Source organism: Balearica regulorum, chromosome 20, assembly GCF_011004875.1.
Source record: "Balearica regulorum gibbericeps isolate bBalReg1 chromosome 20, bBalReg1.pri, whole genome shotgun sequence".
NCBI lineage: Eukaryota > Metazoa > Chordata > Aves > Gruiformes > Gruidae > Balearica > Balearica regulorum.
Window position 1 is genome coordinate 4041188 of NC_046203.1, and position 22813 is coordinate 4064000.

The window sequence follows — 22813 nt, forward strand, 5'->3', positions numbered from 1 at the left end:
ACTTAAGGTAATGGTTACGAGCCTGCACGTTCATTGCATCCGTCACAAATGAAAACGGGCCACAGAACTCAGCAGTCCTGCTACCCTGTTGTTCCCTGTGCTGGTTCCCTTCTCCATCTTCCAATTCTCTCCAAGATATTAAAATTAAATTTTGAGTTGTCTACATATATCAACTGTAAGACTGGGGAGGGAGACATGACACAAACAAACAAAACATCCAAACTCCAGTAATGGCCCTTCTTGAAATAAAAGCCTGTGAATAACAAGCAGGCAAACCCCCCCATGTACAACCCATGAGTGAGAAAATGGAAAAAGCTTAAACTATAGTTCAGAGTGACATCTTCCTCAAAGCAGCACACAGCCAGATAGGTGGCTTTTTCTTCTGCTGTGCAGTAAAAAAAAATAAAAAAGCCAAACTACTTTCTTACCAGGCACAAGATAGACTTGCTATTAATTTACTTTTATGTATGCAAAGGAAAAATGCAAAGCATGAAGAAACTGCAAAGCAGGTAAGAATTTTCAGTTAACAAGAAGAATTCTAAGGCTCAGCCTTCCCATATATCAGGCTACTACTAAATACATTAAATTATTTGTCATTAATGTGATAGTCTGTATACTCCACAGAAGACAATTCTTATTAACACTAGAGCAAAGCATGCACTACGAATCTGTGCTTTTTTAATGTTCCAGACTTTCATGAGAATGGATGTCCTTCCTTATTCTTCTGCAAAGACTCCTGCACAAACAGCAGCTATGGAACATTTTAGAACCACAAAAAAAAAAAATCAATCTAATTGAAATATTTAATAATTTCTATAGGTTAATTAAAGAATTTCTACAGGCTCAAGCTTTTATTGAGCTGAATTACTCCAACCTGACTCACTAACATGAACAAAATGCTCTCTGGTACATGCAGGAAGGCAGTAAAGTCAACTCTGGAAAAGTGGGTGGAATTCAGTGAAACTCAAATTATTTCACCTGATCAGGAATTAGTTCAGTAGGAAGTCCAGCTCTCCGAGGCTACAAAAACCAGCACAAGAATTCAAAGAGGATGATAAAGACTAAGAAAAGGGCGAAAATCTTATGCCTTCAATGGAAAAGGATGGGTGTAAGGGGGAAGCAGCTTCCAATTTCTTCCTCCACCCTCTCCCTCCATCCCTGGAAAACAAGAGTCATTATTGGGGAATGTTGCACTGCCCTTGGGAGAAACAAGGTTGATTCACCTTTGCATCTATTTGTTTCTTCAAAACAAAACCATGGAAGATACTCCAAAAGACCTATCGGCCTTACATAGTGTGCACTTTTACAAAGAGAGGCCTTTAAGAAATACCTGAATCAAAACTGTAATATTTGGGTGTTTTAACGGAGCAGGTTGTTCAAAGGATATTGAGTCAGTGAGACTTTACCCCACAGTAGAGAAATAGCATAAAGTTTCATTGTAAATCTGTTAAGGATATCTTAGCTCAGTTTACCATCTATCTGCTCAATGATTCTTCATGAAGATTACTTTGGTTTTTGCTTAAAATTAACTAAAATCTGTATTCTCCTTCCACATCCCCTTTTGTACCTATTATCACCAGATGTACATAGCAGCAACATCACTTACTGACACGTACTGTGTGTACATCTTTCTTCAAAAGTACAATTTAAGTCAGGCAAGACTTCACACAGGCCAAATAATGAATCCTACCACAGAATCAGCTGACGACACACGAAATCCATTAAGTGGAAAAATTTGTAAAGAAGTGAGTGCACCAGAAGGAGGTTTTGTAAATTTAACCTTTTTGTAGTGGGATAATCAGATGCTTAAGTACTATACAGCCACATTTTTTTTAAAAAAAAGAAAAAAGTCCAAATTCTAAAACCAGAATGTCTTCCCCAAGTGTAAATATTTTTCTGTGGCTTTTGGCCAAATCGGTGGAAAGGAAAAATTCTAGAAGACAACAGGAGAATTATTTTAAAACAAAACAAACCACACAAATATTCTACTTTCTCCCCCAAAATAATTGAAAGATTTGTGGGACTAAAAGCAGGGTTTGGGATTTTTTTTCTGTACATTTGAAGGTCTCACAACAGAAATGTGTTACATTTGGGAGGCACATACACAAACAGTGGTATACAGGCCCTTAAAGCTGTTTGTCCCCTATGCATCAATGCCCTGCCAGTTGGCAAGCCTGAGCCAGGAAGCTGTCAATTCCAATCAAGTTTAGGCGATGCAGTCCTATTAAAGAAGTCTTGCTGGTTAAGGGGCGTCCACTGTTTCCAAAGCATGGGAAAAAAAAAAAGAAAAAAAAGGGGAAAAAAAAGGGCTCTGCTTTCCTTAGATTTGAGCTGGCAACTTTCACTGACTAGAGTTTTCAAGGAGCTATGAATGAGCTTAACAAAGGAGTTCTGTGGCTAGTTTCTGGCTGAAATCCATGTCAACAGTTTTTAAGGTCACAGGTCACACTAACTAACATTTATTCCCAGCAGACCCTGCTCTAAACACAAGCTGTAAGTAGTACAAATTTGGAATTTTTCTGTAATCCCTTGAGATATTCCTGATCCTTCCACATGTTTCTGCTCAATTAAAAACAATTCTCACTTTGCACCACAAGAGAGGCCCCTGCTCAGAAATCTTATTCTATCCTAAGAATAAATGGACAAAGACTGCAATCAAAGGAAAGGAAAGGGGGGAGGAGAGGAACTCACAACAAATCACACCAAAAACCTCAAATAACTCCACACAGAATCACATTCAGTTAGTTACATTTTCTGCCATCTGTCACAAACTATTATAGATTCATTTCTTTTTATCTTAGAAAAAGAGTGGTACAGAGCTTAGCTATTTTGGCCGAGAGGGATTTCCACACAAATGTTTCTGCATTTCACTTCAGAAGAATGATTTTCATTTTGGGTACAAAAGCTGAATACCCACTGAAGACTTCAAATTAAGTAAAATTGAAATCAGAGTTGCACATGGTTATAGCACCTTCTTAAATCAGTAACTTTGCCTGGTAAGTTTTTGAACCAAAGCAAAACTACATAAAGTTTTATCTTTTTTTTTTTTTTTACTTCGACAAAACTTGCAGCAAGACAAAAATCTTTGACATATTACTGCTCCTTCATGCAGTTAGAAATAGGTGCTATAGCTCACAGTTTAACAGATAAAACAGAAATTCTACTAGTTAATAATAATAAATAAAAAAAAACCAACAAAAAAACCGCAAGGTACCTATGACAGGGTTACAGGAATGGGAGTTCTTGTCCACCAAGTCTAATTACTTCAACTGACTAAGCACGCATAAATCTCAGGGCTTCAGGGCAATAGAGCTGGTCCAGTGCCACACACTTCTCCAGGGCTGCCAAAGCACAGCCACCATCACCTCGTCCACATACCAATAACCACGTTCTCATCTCAGGAAGTTTTTACTATTATTACTGCAACCCTTGTTGATAGGATGGGAAAGAGGCAGCAGACAGATGTGTATGGTCTGGCAGCATTTACCCAACATTTCCCAAAGCTGTTCTTATAATACCTGGAAAAAAATAAATTTTATGGCACTAAATTGACCAAAATCGCATTTGTGGAGAAAGTGCAGTTAATAAGACATCTTATTTATCTGCATAGATGGACAAGTGAAGAAAAAAAAAAAAAAAGCTCTACTCAAGTCACTGTTTTATAATGTTATGTAACCTGAAATCCTTACACTGACTTACACATTTAAACCAGTTCATACATTAAATAGGTTACCCTACGTTCAACATTGCCACTATTTTTAATTGAAAAGCAGTGTGGTTCATAAACATATAACTTATTTTAAAGTTTAAATAGTCAGAATATAAAATAAACACACGTTTGAAGAAACGACTGGATCCGATCTGTTTATAACCTGAAGAATTTGTCAGTCATCAGTAACTGGGTCCTTACAGTAAATTCTGGAAATATTTCAGAAGAGAAAAGATAAAAGTATTTTTAAAAATTTAACTTGTTAGTTTTATTACATAAACATTCTGCAATAAGGGTATCAAAAAAAGTATTCAGACTGAGTTAAGAACATTTTTTACATTCCTAAAGCAGAACTTTTTCTTCCTTCATGATTGCACAGAAAGACAAAGTTGTCAGGAGTCTGAGATTCTACAACATATAAAAGTCAGGATAAAACACCCAGCTACAATGAAAACTGATATGCACTTTTAGATGATGTGTTCATGCAAGAACTTGAGAGCTTTCTCTGAAGTGCAAGGGGAGGGGGGAGAATTTCATGTTTCAATGTCTCCATAGAATTTAGCATTTGTATGTTCAGCAGTCTCTTCATAGCTTTATATACCCTGTCTTCATTTTCTTCACCCACTTCAGACCACTAGGAGCAGTACAAGTGGAAGTAGGATGCTTACAGTCCTTTCAGCTACGAGGTTTTTAACTCTGTCCCCCTATGAGCAGGCTGCATACAAAAGTGTTTGTCCACTTAAGCTTTAAGAAACCAGATTGTGAAATGAAACACTGTACTCCTTTCAGTACACTTACTGATACTAATACACACCAGTTTACACATTACTTTCCCATCAAAAGAATGTTCAAAGCCATCAATGCCTGTGCCTCTTCAGAGTTCTAGATCACAGGAGACATGAGGACATGCCTGGTTAAGGAGCTGAAGATGATGTCTCAGAAGAGTGAGCAACAGCAGTTTGTCTCCATGCCTTTTTTTTTTTTTTTTAAAAATAAAAGACAACAATTCTTCACTAAATTCAGAACTATCTATACTGTTCACCCTCAAAAGCCCATGCCAAATCTGATACAAAGTTAGATTAAAGTAAACCTTTAGAAACAAAATTTTAAAATTCTTAATTTTTAAGATATGCTTCTTAATGCATATCCAATAGGATTTATTTCATTTCAGTCAAAATCCTGAAGTCTTTAAATAAAGTCTTGGAAAGGAAAAATCTTTTGAGTGTGGAAGTTTTTCTAGTATATTAAAATTACCAAATTAGAACTTAGAATTCAACGACTTGGACATTAGCTCTCAACTTACTGTGCATTCATCATTTGGAAAAGAAAATAATTTAAAAGCATATTTTAATTTTTGTAACATATTGCATTGACAAAGGCAATCCAGAATTCCAAGTTATCCAGGAGATTTTGACGTGTGGTACATGAGCTTGTGGGGTTTTTTTTAATTCACTTCACTGTTTAGAACCCCCAAAACCCCACCAGACCATCTGCGACGCTGTTTGGTGCTTTTGTCCGCCCTCTGCTGTCTGAAATGCAGAAAGTAGTAATCCATGCTACAGAGCGCTCTGCAACTCTGTTACGTACAATATTTGATCATTGTAGTTTCAGGATTAGCTAGAAATCAAGCAAAGAAAAAAGGAAACAGAATAAGAGAGACAGACTCAGTGGTTCTACATTAAAAGAAAATCACAGAACACCTAGAAGATGCAGTTTTTAAACTTAATCAAAGATTTCCGTAAATCTGTGTGATGCTATCCACAGCAGGAACAAGACAATGAAAACTATCTTGAAAGCAGATTTTTAAACCGTAGTGGTTAAAATAGCCAAAAGAGTTACTCTGTAAAATGGAATTGCCTCTCTGCTGGCCGCGGGAGCTACATCCATGTGGATAACTTTACTGCTAGTGAACTCCAAAAAGCGCCTTACTGTACTTTGCATCCACATGAAGAAGTCTCTGGGTTTTAAATCTCAAAGTCCAGACCTTGACTTCTGGTCTTCTGAGTATTGCCTCAGCTTTAAACTTTACTTCCAGACCTCTGTAAAGATTTTTTTAAAGCACTAGTTGAGTGAAAAGAATTTCCTTTTTCTCCTGTTCCTCTTCAATAACGAATTTAAACATGTGATGATTTTCCACCTCCACACCATTTTACCATGGCCAGACACATAAAATTTCTGACTGATAAACATGTAAATATCACCTCTAATAATAAACAATACCTCTTAATTCTTATACTATTATTAAGCATAAGCTTGCTGCCATCCAACTTGTAATTTAAAAACAAATAAACAAACATTCTTTTCATCCCCATTTGCTTTTTCATATCACACTCACATTCTTCAGCATGTGTTGACCCATCCATTTACCATGCAGCATCCTTTACCTCATAAAGGATGCCAGGAAGATTCACATCAACAATGGGTGCTGCAATCCTGGGAACAGAGCAAGTGAATCCATGTAATGCTGATTTACATTCTTTATTGTCCTCTAAAACTTACATTCACTCGCATTAATGATGAAATTTCATTTTCTCATTGGTTCACAGGAGAAAGATGCAATAGGAATGAAGCTAAGAGTCCCAATTCATCCACTGCTGTAACTGCACTGAAATTGGGGGGGGGGGGGGTGTGTTTGTTGGGTTTTGGGTTTTTTTTGGTTATGAGTTGAAGCAGAAGGCATTTAACTACAACATAACTCCTCCATTTCTTCTTGGCATTCACTCAACATAAGGGAGCTGACAGCAAAGAACTCTTACCCAGGAGAGATCAAGAAGGGACTCGTACTACTCCTCATTCAGTTGTTGTTTTTTTTTAAACTGTGTTTCCCATTTAATTTGTCATTAATCAGGAAAAGTTACCTTATGCAACCAGACACTTCCCACATGAGAGTGAATAAGCACCCCACCTATACAGGGCAGCAGCTCTGGGGAAACAGCTAGGGAAATACCTTCCTCTCTTCAACATACGGCCCAGATTGCTGGGTTGCACAGCTAATAATAGTTGAAATGTCTACTAGACAAAAAAAAAGAATGAGGAAAGATACTGAGAAAACACCTGTCACCCTGCCTCCCACACAATTAATGAGTAATTTTGGTAGATTTCACAATGATTTCTCCGAATATTAAGCTTTTTCAATGAAGGCCTAGTTAGTTAGCAGATCACTACCATCAGTATAATGCTGAAGCACGAGGCAACAAACATTTGGTATCTTCACCAGCCTAGTGCCAGCACAAATGGCACAGACACATTCATTTTAAATAGATCCATCAATCCAAAATCTATTCCGTGGCATTGCTTTATGCAACGTAATGAAATAAGAAATGTCCTTGTACTTGATATGCGCCCTTATATTTTGCAACATTATCCCTGAAAATCTGCAGAGGGGTCATATTCAACAGCCTCCATACAGAAGGTCCCGTACTGTCACATGCAACACACACTACTCATAGGACGAAGACAAATTCTTCTTGTTCTTACACTGGATTCTCTCACGAGAAAAGCAAACCAGAGACAACTGAGACAGATGTCTACAATGGCTCATAGAGGAAATTGTCCTTATTTGTGATTGCTTGAGCTATTGTTCCGTCACCTAGCTGGCTGTTCATAACAGTTAACTCTGAACTACCTTTACCTGGGCCATTGCTCGAAAACATCCAGTTTCTCATGAACACGGAAAAAGCAGAAAGCAGAAGACAGACAATTGTTAAATTTGTTTAATACAAGACAGGTCAGATGCCACGTGGAAATCCTCAATCCATAGAAGTTCTTAATGGAACTAATATATCGGTAGATATTAAAACTGATTTTACTTGCATCATTTCTTGCAGCAAATGTAAAGAGAAAATTATGGACTGTATTCCAACATGTCTGTGGGAGGTCATCAAAAACTGCTCTGATAGAGTCTCTTTGCCCATTCTATGTGAAATGCATTGTTTCCAACTTCCACTAACAGTCTTTATTATGACAAACTTTACAAAACCCTCAATAGGACAGAGTAAAACTCAAACGTACAAACTTTTAGGATATGGAGAGCATCAGTGACATTCTCTCAGTTACCAACAGACGCTTTGTTAATAAAACTTGCATATACAAATGTCCACAAAATGTCTTAACAAGATCAATTGTGACAGCTAAAGATAACAGCTGCCATCATGCTATGTCATATCAAATTACTGCAGAGAGACTTCTTTTTTTCCACACTCTTAACTCAAGAACATTGACTACAAACAAACAAAGTTATCTAAGAGGAACTCAAAGTGCAAGATATTTTGCATCACTTCTGCAGAAGAGCAGTGACTTTGAGGACCAGATAGGAAAATAATTTTAAGCAGCTGGAAATTATAATTGCAGAGTAACACAGCAAAGTCAAACACTGTTTCCTAGAGTCAGCCAAAAGCCAAACCACAGACCTACCTTAAGATACAGAAGCAGCTCTTGGCCCCAGAAGATAAGCGACAGAATCCAAACCTCTGTTTGCTGTCAATGTCTGTAAGCACAAATGTAAAGTTCTGCCCAACTTGGTTAACTGCATGGCTGAAAATAAAGACAGTAAGAGGAAAAAAATTAATGCTGAGCTAACTCTGTGTCAGACGTATCTAGTCTAAGTCATTGAACCTATAACATTTCCTCTTTCAGCAGAGTATTTTTTGAGAAATTAACTTTAAGAGTGTACACCCTCTAGAAACTTAAGTATGCTAGTTGGTTGATGGAGGAGGGGGTTTGGGTTTTCTTTTTCTTTTTTTTTTTTAACTGTGGGAGGATACTAAAAATGCATTTATCTTTAAATGAAAACGGTTATGACTATCACCCATCTTCAGTGCAGTACACACTGTACAACCCAAACCCATGTTCTCTTATATAACCCAAAATATTTCTTCATTACTCTTCATTTGAGAATTGGTTTACTCCAAGAGCAAAACAATGTTTAATAACACGTTGAGCTTCTTCAACACTTGGATATTGACTTGTAGAAGCTTTATTATCCATCTACCAATTCTGCATGTATGTCAGATACATCATTCCAAAATGTTCAGCAGCTGGCACCATGCCAGATGACTCTCCTTTACTCTAGCAGCTAGTCAACAAGTTAAAAGAAAGACTGGAATAGTGTGCAAAGGAAGAAAATATAAACTAGAATCAAAAGTACATTGTGCTAAAGCAAGCCATGACTATAAAAATGATTTTGTAGGACTTATAGATGATTTACTCAAAATTAAGAGTCATTTGCCTCATTTGTAAGTTCTTAATGGCTCTTCCAGAATAGCACAAGTGAACTAATAACATCCTCAGATGTTGGCTCCCACTCACACCACAGTGGAAAGTATCACTACAGGAAAATTTGCCCAAATTGGAAAAACACAGTTTTGGAAAACAAAAAACCACAACCAACAACAATCACCACCAAAACAAAAAACCCCTCAAACATAAACACCACAAAAACCAAGAACCAAACCACTCAAACAAAGAAACAAACAAACAAAAAAACCTCCCCAAACCCCAACATCTAAAAATTCATGTATTTAAAAATACTATAATTCACATCCATATTTTACCACTAATGGGTGATGCTCAAAATAGTAACATAAGATCAAATTAAGATGCTTTACATTTAAAGCACGGCACTTTCTGAATGCTATTTATTAACAAAATTAAAGACATTCTTGAGATATTACCACATTTGTCTGAAGTATATCAAATGCCTATGTACAGTGATGGTAGATTCCATATAAACCAAGTCCAATTCACCTCCCAGTTTGTAGTGATGTAATTTTACTGTTTAACAGAAATTTTTACATTTAGCGGTGAAGCTGGGACTAATACAATTATTAGAGGACTTTTCATTCCAATTTTAGATCTATTTGAGACCGTATAATGATACAAAATTAACACTTACTTCAGATTATGTTCTAGTTTATTTTAAGTTTACTGAAACCTGAGAAAACTGACTTGCATTTACATGTGTATCTTTACTAGTCAGTCCTACCAACAGCAATAACAAAACCCATTAAATTCAAGGCCATTTAACTAACAATCACAAGCCTTAAAGCAAGTAAATATTCGCTTCTATGACGCCATAGACAATGCAATAAACAATTTATGTGGGAGATTATACACTCAGTGCCTAGAGGAAAAAAAAAAAGAAAAACAGACTTTCAGAAATAAAAGTTGGATCTGGATCTGTCCACCTTAGAAAGAAGAATCCTTCAGTGGATTCCAAACAGGGAACAAAAACCATGCAGTGATGAAGATGAAAAAGTACACAGATGAACAAAAAGACAGGTATGTGTTTCAGTAGTCTGAGAATTAGACAGCATAAGTACTATCATCCTACCGAATTCTAAATGTCAACAGAGCAACCATTTTGATAAACCATATTGAGCTGCTAGGGGATACCAAAAAATCCCTTACTGGTGTTGTGTTTTATCTGTAAAGCTTGGATGTAATGTTACTATGGTGATTTCAGTATGGTGTTTTAAAAGGGGATTACATGCTTAATTTTAACAAGGTTGAGAGCAGAGCGTGTGTGAGAAACAGCATTCTAGCTGACAATTAAAATTATGGAACGGGGGAAAAAAACATGCTTCATTTGCAGCAGGGAGAAGCTTCTTTAATAAACAATTGTGACAAGTTGTTAAGTTCCTCCAAAGCAAACCTAAAGATTCTTGTATTTATGTGACCTGCAGAAACTAAATACTTCTGATAGGTCTTGCTCAAGTTTCAGTTGTCAGTTCTTCACATGGAAGGATAAACTTCCCAACATAAAAAGGGCTTTTACTAAAACCTTAATATTGATACTTGAGATTCCTAAGCTCTATTTTCAAATGGGAAGGTCTATTTAGAGCCTAACAGGATGGAAGCACCATAAATCTCATCTCTAAATGGGCAGACAGAAGTTAGGGTTAGAGGGAAGGGGACAGAGGAAGAGTGACTCTTAAAAATCCCCCATCAGTAGCTACAGCTGACTAAAACTAATCCTGATAGGATATTTGACTGAGGTGGAATTCCTCACTCCTGCAATTGGAGAATAACCTCTGCCTTGATTCTGCAACCATAAGAACAGAAAACTTATAGTCCACTGCCTAAAGGAAGGAGCAACTAGTCCCTGGTGATTTTTGACTACTGGCCACAATATATATAGAAAGAATCAGTATAAAAAAAACTAAGAGTCTGTGTCAATGAGTGCCAAAACCTTCAGCACAGAGAACAATCAGATATTCAGAAGATCTTGATTTGCCTCAAAATCTTGGTGTCCTATCATCATTTGATGCTGTGGTCTGGCAAAGGCAACAGTACATGGTCAGCTTTTGCCACCTGTTTTATAAACCATGCAGCCTTAGAAGACACACATGTAGGTGAAGACTGACATCCTTTCTCAGCACTTGTTAAAGAAATACCACTGTTTAATATCAAAGTCAGAAGAGCAAGACTCAACTCAAGTACCAATGAGCACACTTCTACCATCAAGAAGTTTCCACTGAAAGCCTGGCATAATACTGCACGTAACACAAAATGTAGTTACATAAATTAAATTTCCCCAAGTAGAAGTCCTCACGAACAGGGTAAAAACTGGGGACATGACTCTAGCAGGACTTGAAAACCTGAGTTCTATGACTGATCATGCTACTTTGGCCCCTGAGTTGGTGAAAGGAAAAGCAGTGTCTATTCTTTAGGGACTACACATTTCTGATCATTTGTATCAGTATCTTGTCATCGTAATTCATACTAATCATTCTTCCACAGATCCTGAAGAGACATCCTACACAGAGTATTATTCCAACAGAAGGTATTATCCCATGCTCCTAAGTTATTTGAACAATGAGCCAGTATCTCCACTGTTATGTTAAGAAGAATAATTTTAAAACCTCTCAACATTGCAGAGAGATTCTAAGACTAACACTGTCACAGCTAACAAGGCGGCAACCTACTTAACTGGGAGTAGCACCTAAGTATTTGGAAGACCTTTACTGAAACCACTTCAGTGTTTCTCTCTCTTTTTGTTCAGAATGAACAAAACAATATATAATAAAAAAAAAAAAATCACCCTGAGGACTAAGAATTACAGTGACTGGAGATCTGATCCAGCATACAGATTCAGGCACATACAGAGGGTTAAAATCCCACTAGAGAGTGCTAGTCAACTCTGTAAGACACAACTGGAAGGACCTTTTTGACACGTAACTGGAAACAGTATTTCTTCTAGAAGCAATTGCCTTTCACCTGAAAGTAGAACAAATGTTTACTGAGAAGACTGAGGGGAATATTGAAACGTTGTCTGAAGTAATTTCATTATGGAGCTACCTGCTCACTACTTTAAATAACTTGATTTTCAATGCAATATAAGAAATGTATAAATAAATATTCAGTAGCTGGTTAACAGTAAATAGGGAAAGAAAAGACCAACTAGTGCAAATTTGTCACTTGATGAATTCCAGAAATAGCCTCTAAGAACAGGAATTTGATCAGTTCTAAACTTGGAAGTAGCTAAAAGATGAAGAACATTTTGCACTTAAGATGCACTGTATTTTTTCTCTTTATCATGGTCACATTAAATTAATTTGCATTCAGTGATATAAGACCTTACCTTCTTGCTGTAACTGGCAGGTTAATTCCCACACACAGTTCAAAGCTAAGCCAAATTTACATCACAGAGGACTACAAGAAGTATTTATTTACATAATACCTATGTACACACCTATGAATATGTGTGTATGTGTATTTCTACATCAAGAAGAGAAGCAGCACACACCTCTCTTTCAGTTGCCATATTCTTAACTCAGGACATCCTCTACCTTCTGGAATATGGAACGTCCATTCTTAATTTTAAACTATTAATTAAATTATAATGCTACGGGTTACAATCTCTCCTTTATGTTCAAAATGGTTGGCTTACAGTCTTTTCAGTGACAGTCTGTGATATTCAGTCAAACAAGCAAATTCAGAAACGGGAATAATTTTTCATTATGTTCTCATTTGCACCCCATATGGGCTTTCAATGTTCTTATCTTTCAAAATGTTATATTGCTGGGGAAAAACAAAAAACAACAAAACAAACAAAACCCCTAGGTACAATAAACCTACACATAGTAAGCATAAATATTTCTAGTAGAAACACATACACGAGAAAAATACATGTAAGTACTTCCCCGCTCCCTCCCCTTAGGAAAGGAAAAAGATGATCAGCAAAAAGTGATTCCAAATTATAAGAAGTATTTGTGGCTTTTAAAGGTCATCTCAGTCAACAAGCACTGGATAAGTAGCTCGTGTTGACGGCCCAGGATATTCAAATTCTCTTTTTATGTACAAATCAGGTGCAGCAGTGGCACTGGTAATAATAGCTGTCTCCAGCAGTGCCTCACCAAGGTCTCTCAACCCTGATCTGCAGGAACCACCTGGATGGTTGAAAGATCGTATCGTCCGCGTGATCCATTCAAGCTTTCAGCTTCCTCCAACCCCAGATTACTACATCGGAGGACAAAGTGTAGCAGTGGTTTTATCATGTAGGCTCCTATCTCCAGAGAAGCACAGTGAGGTTTCATCTCCATTCATAGAAACTAGTGAACACTATTTCAAGATAACTAAGAAGTACCAGCTGGCCAATGGGTAGGGGAAATAAAATAAATAAATAAATTGAACAACAGCTCAAACAAGAAGTGATATTAGAAATGGAAAATCAATTTCTACCTTAAATATCACAGATTTCACTGAAATGAGCAAAAGATTTCTAGCAGTTTAATCACAGATAAGGTCAGTTTCATCAATCAAAACCATTCAGTGTGTTAGCTGACCTAAGACAAGGGATGCTAACCAATTAATGATGCTGTTGGACACTACAAACAATGGTGTATCCTTTCACAATTTCAATGCTGCTTCTTTTCATAAAAACTAACTCATAATAAAAGCAAAACTAAAAAAGTTCTGAAGTTTTCTAAATTACAAGAATTAAATATTCTCAGTTCCTGTCAAATCCACTGCAACTTTACAATTTTTCCCAAAAAATTAGAAGCTACATTAAGTAGTCACCCAGTAAAGCACCAGCATTCCAACAAGATTGAGAGGCCTTCTTTAAATGCAAAGCACTTAATTCATTTAAATGTAAAGCACTTAATTCATTATTCTGCCCAAATTTTGGCAATTAAGAAATAAAATATAGACACACACAGAGCTTTGCTATTAATATGCACATTTGACAATTACTACCCAAGCATTTTCACATCCAAGCGTTACATGGAAGTAAACCAAAATGCACTCTTACTGCTGCCACTGAACAGCTCAAACTTTTAAAACTTTTTTTTTTTGATGGCGCCCATAAAAACCCCAGGAAAAAGTGATTCCAAGACTATAATTTGCACTTGGGTGCTTTAAATCACAGTCAAGCAGACAGAACATTAAGAATGGTATGGTTTTTATTTTCTACAGTGGTTTTATTGACAAGCTTATTTTCTTGTAAAGTTTGAAAAGCTAACACTACCTGTCCACATAGAAGGGGAAACAAAACTTGGTCAAAGTCTGTAGAACTTCCTGTGGAGAGAAAAAGAGATAATTTATACATCTATTGGGACCAATAAATCTAATATTAACCACATCACACAATTTCACAACTTTGCCCTGAAGAAATAAGAGACAGATGAAGAAATATGGGCTTTATCAATTACATGGAAGGAGTACCAGGCAGTCAATCATGTGAAATAATAAACATGATCAAACTTCATTAAAAATGAAAAATTAATCAAGATTCACACATGGGCAGGCAGCAGGAGCCATCCAGCAATTCTCTGAAGAGTAGGAGGAGGTTGGGTTGTTGAGTGTTAACACCTCTCTGGGGACACTCTCTACCCTGACCATATGGATCATAGTGAATAACACCAAACCACATGGGTTTGGCCTGGCAGGACCACTTCTGCTGGCACAGCTTTTGACTGTTACCTAGGAACAGAGGTCTGGGGGATTAGAGACTACTTCCTAACATCAGCAAGAAAAATAACAAAAGATAAAGCCAATAGGTCTCATAGCAGGAATGTTTAACGTTGCCTACTGCTATTAGAAATAAAATCTAAGTGTTAAAAGCAGGATTAAAATAATGCATATTAAAATTAATACAAATTGTTTCACCTACAAACCATTTTCTAAAAAGTTTCTCTGTGGTGCTGTTTTGCAACATGAAGTATAGCCTTTGCCTGATCTCAAATAAAAAGCATGAATATGAAAACTGCAAAAATGATCAGCAGAGAAATTAATCATTTTCAACTTTAAATGAATAGTCATTAAAAAGGCAAAACCAGAAACATTTTAGTCCCAAAATAGCTCTGTTCATACATAAAAGTAATCCATTTACATTAGACTGTTCTACAATATTCAAAATTTGAATTCTATAATCCACAACCCACCATAAAGGCCTACCCAGTTCACAGACCTGTAGTCCCAGCCAATTCATTGTTCATTCTCCTTCACACTTAAATATTTCAGGACCTGAAATGTAAACTGTATTTCTGCTTTCAGCTGAAACAAGATAACCCTGACTAAATGACAAACCCTCTGATAAATTCAACACTTTTCTGACCAATAGTAATAAATTATCATCAATAACTAAATTGATGCTTCCCACTTCACTTATTTCTTAAACCAATGCCATCATTCAATAAATAAACTACATCAATCTAATAACCTATTCAATGAAGCAGAAAACATATTGACTCCCTTGCAGGAACATGTTCCTCCTACATAATTCAAATAAGCACATCCCATTCTTAGCATTGGTTTCAGGCTCAACCGCTCATAGACTCTTCTTTGGAGGTTTCTTGACAACTAAAATGTGGCAAGTTCTTAAGATTTCAGGCAGAAACAGATATGGAAACTTTGACTTCTTGACAGTTTATTGATAGATTATTTAACAACCTCCTGTTTTTAAAGAACAAGAAAGGATCTATTGAAGAACGCCGTGTAAAGCAAAGAAGTATCCTCCTCTCAATTTCAGCAGCCAACTTGGAAAGAAGCTATACAGGTTTCAGAATAAACTCTGCAGAAATATGTATTTTCATACAAAATAATGCCTTGATAGGAAAGGCCTCATTAAAGTGATTGGGTTCACCCTTGCACAGAATCTCACCGACTTCCAAAAGGATCAACTGTCTGCTGAATGACTTGGATTGTTTAAGCACAAAAACTACATCTTGACAAATTTTAACTATTACACAATTGTCCATTACCCACAACTGAAATCTCAAAGCATAAAATGTTAAACAAAAAAACCCAACCAAACAAAAAACCCAATCCAACAAAAAAACTGACAGAATTTTAAAAGAATCAAAATTATAATTGTGAGAGAGCAAAGTGCACATATTTTTGTAGGCCTTATCAATATAAATTGTCCTCAAATTATGACTGTATATCTATTTTTTAGAAACAAAGCCACGTAGCTGCTACATAGCATTCTGAAATAAAACAGTGTTAAAAGATAAGAAGTCACCAGTCACCTCAAAATGGCAGAAAATACTCTCTGCATTATTTTGATGATTTAAATAATTACTGTAACTGCAAGCAAAAACATTCACATAATAAAACACTTTAGCATCTCATCAGCATTGTGTTATTGTAGGATAATAGCGTATTACTCAAAACTTACTTTGCACTTGTTTCTTGATATTTATAGCTTCCTAAACACATTTCCTAAATGAAATTTTCACTTAAAGAGGCAATATATTGAATCTGTACCACTGTACATTCGCTTGTCTTTTAAAGAAAGATTTTACAGCGATGTTATGTGGCTTTTATAATGTTAGTGGACATAATTTGCCACTCATTATACACCAATACTTATCTGCCTTGATACACAACTAAAAAAATCGAGACTAGTACCGGTTAACCACAGATGTATTTTTAAATTTTAACTATTAAAAAATCACACCCAGAATTAGCTTTTAATTAGCAAAAACTGCTGATCTTTTGCATGTAAGAGATACAATTACTGGAGAACTATTCAATTTTTGCTCAAGTTGCAAGCTCATTACTATAAATGTAATGCTCTTTTTTTCCTTTTTTTTTTTCCCCTTTAAATACTGCTCAGTTTGAAAGATTAGCAATGCCTACATAACACACAAGTTCCTATAAGACCTCTTTAGGTGGGTGGTTACTTATGGCCTACAGAAATCACAATTTCTTTCCAATTTCAAACCAAAACCTTAACAAACCCAAACCTAGAATCCCTTCATGTCAGCATCTTAGAATCCTTTTTATGTTTTCACCTGATATGAAACACAGAGGTAGTATCAATAGCCTGTTTTCTTATTTTATTCCCCTATGCCTATTTTCTTAAAGAAAAACCTACATAAATGCCTCTAAAGCAAAACACCCTAAAAAGAACAACAAAAAACCCCAAAACAATCCAGGACACGCAGCTGATAAGTGTAAATTACCCAGTAGCTGAAACCCAGGTCTCTAGGGGATCACATGCCAGTTTTCTGGATCAATCCCCAAGTTTATATTTTCACAAATCTTTTTACATGCAGTTTGATTTTTAACATTTTAATGAGCAAAAAGTGCATCTATAGCAGCCAGTCAGCACAGTTAAAGTGCAGGGCATGAACTGTGTCCCTTGAGGGATTCAGCCCAGCCGTGTCACCAGTGGCTTTAGGACATACACCACCTGGTTCCTTGTCCCAAGGTTCCAACTCTTTTCATAATCAAAACACTGCTGACATTATAAACCCCACACGGGTTTTCTAAAATCCTTCCCAATCAATAAAGCCAGTACATAACTTATCGGAGACAACACAGAGCTCATTGATTAAGTTTGGTTTCAGTAGCAAAGTTTTCAAAATAAATGAGGCAGGAATACAGTGTTCAGCCCTTTTGTGTCACATCGCAATTTATGAAGGTAAGGCAGTCTCTGAAAGGATTTCCTACAACACACACACAAGAGATACTTGAAAAGCGTATGGAAAGCAAGGTTGTTAAATACACACAATACACCCTTGGCTTGTGTCCCAAATTATCTATATATATTGAGATGAAATTGTAAAGAAAGCTCAACATTGCTGAAAAATTCTGCATATTCACTTGTGAATTTAATATGCAAGCTGTATCTTAACTCAAGTCTTTTTTATTTTTATTTTAAACCTTTCACCGTATGCTCCCACTTCCAAGTCAATGGAATAACTTCAGATCCTCTTAAATACACACAATGGCTTCATTTCTCTTGTTCCAATGAACATTGGTAGCAAATACCCCATGCTGCAGCTACAATTAAATAAAACTGCACTGATAAAATGATACACATACTGACGGTCTAATGCAAGAACAGCAGCAGACTGTTGCAAACAACCTACTCTCAGAGAGACACACGATGCAACATACACTTTAAGTGGAACAAGACGTCTAAGTAGAAGTAGGAGAGAAAATAAATTAAACCACAGGTAGGGATCTGTGAAAAATGATGAATGATTAAGGCAAGATACTCTAATATTACCACGAGTCAGAGCAGGGAAACAGTACACCACAAACACCAGCAGGTTGGGGACCTGTATTTGGAGCCGGTTGGGAAACCTGAGGAAAACCAAGATGAAGCTGAAAAGACTTCCCAGAGTACAGACAAGACCTTTAGCTGTGGGCCTCAACTGGACCAGCAAGCAACTACAGATGATTTTATTTCTGCTCAGAAACAACCTCAAATTTAAACATAGCAAAAATGTTAATACAGCATAAAAGAGTGCTAAGACATTAACTGAAGCAAAATATTATCCAATTATTTTGATATGTGGGTTGTACATTAATCTACCTTATAGCCACAAAAGTGTAAACTGCTCTTATATTTAATTCATCTAGTTGAATAATTTTAAGCTAACAAATAATTAAATTATCCACTGCAATGGAACAACAGGTTTAAGAATTCAAAACAGTTGCCAGTGCACCCAAATAACCAACTTAAATCTGACAACAACTCTGTTGAAAACCCAAAAGGTGGTGAAAGAAAAAGTACAGAACAATCCAGAACATCATAAATTCTGTTAGCTCGGCACGGTTGGTCAGAAATTCATACACATTTTCGTAGGAATGAGACCATTTTTCTGTACAATAAGCACCTCAGTAACAAGTTTTGCGAACTACTTTAAACATTTTACAAACCAACTACTTACAATGGATGGTAAAAGGTAGTCATGTTTCAAAATTATATTTAAAGAATATAAATGTAATAAAGCAGTACCAGCCCAAAAAATTCAACCACTAACTTGAGCTATGAGTAAGAAACAGGGATAAGCACATCTTGTGTTTTGAAATTTTAATTTGCATTTATTATTAGTGTCAGTTTATATTATGTTACATCAAATTTTCCTAAAGTTATTATTACAGATTATTCTCATCAATTAACAAATGCCATATAATTATGTAGTTAAAAATCAGGAGAAGCATTCCAATTCAAGCAGCTTATAAAAACTAATTCTCGAATTAAAAAGAAAGTATCCTGCATGCAGAGGCCAGTGTCACACAGCCACAACAAAAAGCTGAGATTTTTGCAAGATGATGAAGCAGAGAAAGCAAAGAACAATAAACTTAAAATGAGATTTCTCTAGATTTTAAAAGATTTTTCTAGTTTTTTTAAAAACTGATACAACAGAGATTCTTTTTTAAAAAATCATTGCTCACATAAAATATTTATGTCAAATTTCATCTTCCATTGATTTTATGATAAAAACTTTTCAAGTCTTATAGCAGTACTGAACATTACTCATTTTTATAATGGTGAAAATATTTTAAGAATTCAATTTAATCAGTTCTTCAAAAGAACATTCTATACAAAAAATCAGGAGTATAATTTGCTTAAGACCATTAATTTAAATTACCTTAAGTTAGTTTTTGCTCTACTTTTTTAATTCTTCTAGTATTCTAGTACAACTTTATAACACTAGTTCATCCATTTGCTTAGTGTTCCAAAAATCCATTAGCTCCTTCTGAGCAATTATAAAGCTTGAATTAGGGGAGGGTTTTTCTTCTGCAAAAGTCACTTCTTCCTGCCCGAGGGTCAGAAGGGGAATGGTACCCAGTATGAAATAACATCATTTCACTGAAGGTAACCAATTGTTCTCAGGAAAATGCTATTTTTTAAAAACAAACAAAAACCCAACACACATATATACAATTCTGGTAACAGGAAGAGTATGAGATAAATAACATTTCCTAAGCATATTGAGGCCTGCTATCATTTAAATATTTTAAACGTACAAAATATGTGCACAGATGGGCAACTTTTCCACTTGCATTACTAAAAACATATTTCAAGATAAAGCTCAAAATCCCTGAATTTTTTAAACCTAATTGTGACTCTGTTTCTTAGAATTCACACCCCAAGGCCAAAGCTTTCCTGCCACCAGTCCTTCAAATCTGATTTGGACATTACACGGGAGGAGGCTCCAAGCCTCCCTGAGGTCTCACTCCTTTTACAACACACGCAAAAACAGTAGATAATGGGCCTATGCTGAATTCACTGCTCTGCACAGCTCCTCCTGGGACACAGGCCTAGCAGATGTGATAAAAACTGTGTCAGAGAAGTAGCTCTAGTTTTTGCCTTAATGACAACTTCAACCTCTCAACTAATAGAACAAAAGAACAGAACCGACTTTTACTTTTTTCCAGTGGAAAAAAAAAATCTGAAAGTAAAGCTGAACTAAACATTTAAGCACTTTTTCAAAGAGATCTCCTTGATAAACATCTTTAAAACCCCTTCAATAAAATTAAGATTTAGTTTTATTGTAAGACAAAGGGATTTTAGCTAACATGCTTAAAAAAAAAATAAATCAACAATTCCTGTGGTAAGAATAGTTGTTCCAGTCTTAAATCACGAAGAATTGAAAAATTATACAAACTAGCATAAAAAATTAGGTCCAATTATGTGCATAAGCATTGATTAATTGGTAAAGATAAGTGTCAATATCAGAAAACTAGAATACTAATCAAACTAAATATATTTTAAACATTTAGTGACTAAAAATGAGGACTATTTTCACTTCCACATTTAGGAAAAATTAGGTGAGAACTATAAGCTGTGAAAAGATAATCACATACTTCTCACACCATAAGTCAATTGCACAGATATATTGCATCAAAAACAAAGCTTTAAATATATACTGTGTTTAACATTTGTTAAATATTATAATTCTGGCTTAAGATGACTGGCCCTTTTAGACGTCGTCTCAAATGCTCTATTCAGCTACAACTGCATACCCACTTAATCAGCAATCATTGTTCTCTGAGGCAGGACTTTGTTGTCAAGACAAGCACTGAAACCTTTAAAAAATTTCAGAACTGGCATAAGAAAAAAGTGATCTTTGTCAAACAAGGACAAATTTATGCAAATCTTTTATAAACATTCACAAACATTTATTTAGCTTTTGAAATGTTGGCCTCATTTGAGAGCATGAAAATGAGGGGGAAGTAGGAAGATGCAAAGGACAGCTTAGAGGCTGGCACACTACATAAATATTCAGAAGGAAGATTATAGGATTCATGTTAGGCTGTCTTAGGTTTCTCCAAAGTCCACATAGAATACCAAAGAACAAAACTAACGAGAAGTAGAGCAGATGTTAGACAATGCAGCAGCCCTCTTTTCCACACTCACTTGGCTATACTTCGATGCTTTCATTTTTTCTTTCAATATGGTTAGGTCATTCAAGGATTCTCCTATAGACTCGGTATTGTGGCTACAGAGCTATAAGCTGGACCTCTGTCAGCTTTCCAAAAGTTCCCAATGAAAAGGCATTATGCAAATTCTACCTCTCTTACTCTCTTTCAGGAAAAAAAGCCTCCAGTATGCAGTCATTGGAGTATTGGAAGTCCCAGCCTTCATTTCTGTATGGTTGTGTTTGCCTTAGGGCCATGCTGCTTGTTTTGACAGTGGATCCCCCTAGATAGTTGGGATTAGTCGAGCTTGTTTAGATAAACTTGAAATCAAGGCCTTCTCTAGGTAGACAGCTAGATGTAGCTACTGAGTTTCCAGCTGCCTTCTTCTTTCATCCCAAAACAACCGCAGATTCACAGTAGAGATCACAGCCACAGGCTATGTCACATACATAAGTACAAAATTAAAGGCTGCTAAAAGAAGCCTTTGTAAGCCTTAGTGCTAAAATAAGGAATCTGTACTGCATAGTTTAAACAAATTATTCAAGAAGCACCAATAAAGGTCTGCAACGGACAGTTAACAAGACGTGTTCACAAAAGAAATACCCTGTGTACATAAATGGGCAAGATCATGCTTTGTTAATCACTTCTGCACCATCCACTTTCCGGCCTTTTAAAAAATATATGCAAGTAAATACTCTAAACCAGTATCTGCTAGAATATCTGAAAATAAGCTCTGTCTATCAAAGACAAACTTTATGGACATAGGAGACTATTATGACAGTACTATTCCAATTAGATTTCAGTCATATTCACAACAAGACTAGGCCAGATTTGATCTTTACTATAATCAGATAATGCAAACCATAGGAATTCATTCACACAAATATAATACATTAAAAGAGAAGGGCCAGAGCTCCAATGCTCAATTAAAACATAAAATCAAATCCAGCCCATATAACTATGTTACACCTTTATAAATCTGCATTGTAGTTCAGCCCCAACAGGAGAGTCATTTTTCAGGGGGTAGAAAAAAAACAGGTTTGGCTTTTAAAGATTGTAATCTCTTCTGGCTGGGTGCAAATTTTCATATACACTTCTGCAGATGGGAAACTAAATTAAAGGAAAAATTGATCACTAGGATGTTATAAATAAACAACCAGCAAAAAAAAAACCAAAGAAAGAAACAAACAAAAATCTTAGTTCAATGAATAGTAAACATCATTAAAAAACAATTCCTGTCCTTTGCTCAAGAAAAAGGATGTGAAGAAACTTGCAATGTTGAAAATGGTTTAAATAAAGGCAACAGCAGAATTCTATGGTTAAGAAACAAAGGTAAGAATTCGCCACCAGCAACTTTTCTGCCTCTTGCAAAGCACTTCAATATCACTTTTCTGCCTCTTCCATATCAGAGAAATTCTACAATCTCTCATTGCAAAATTAACTTATTTCACTGACAAGATCTTTTCTAGAAATTCAAAGCATTAAAAAAAGTGTGAA

At 35.9% G+C, this 22813-nt stretch overlaps 1 protein-coding gene across 11 annotated transcripts in view; it reads right to left on the minus strand.

Moving 5' to 3' along the window:
- The window catches only part of DENND1A (DENN domain containing 1A), a 213369-nt gene that overhangs the window by 144470 nt on the left and 46086 nt on the right, over nt 1-22813 (minus strand). For 8 of the 11 annotated variants that reach the window (XM_075772395.1, XM_075772403.1, XM_075772402.1 and 5 more), the window contains exons 4-5: nt 14178-14227; nt 8123-8242 (exon numbers count right to left, since the gene is read on the minus strand). In XM_075772395.1, the coding sequence (XP_075628510.1) occupies nt 8123-8242; nt 14178-14227 (170 nt within the window). Of the gene's footprint in view, nt 1-3836; nt 3919-6093; nt 6114-8122; nt 8243-14177; nt 14228-22813 lie in introns of those variants that run through there. The other 3 variants (XM_075772399.1, XM_075772400.1, XM_075772398.1) reach the window with 3 other exon arrangements.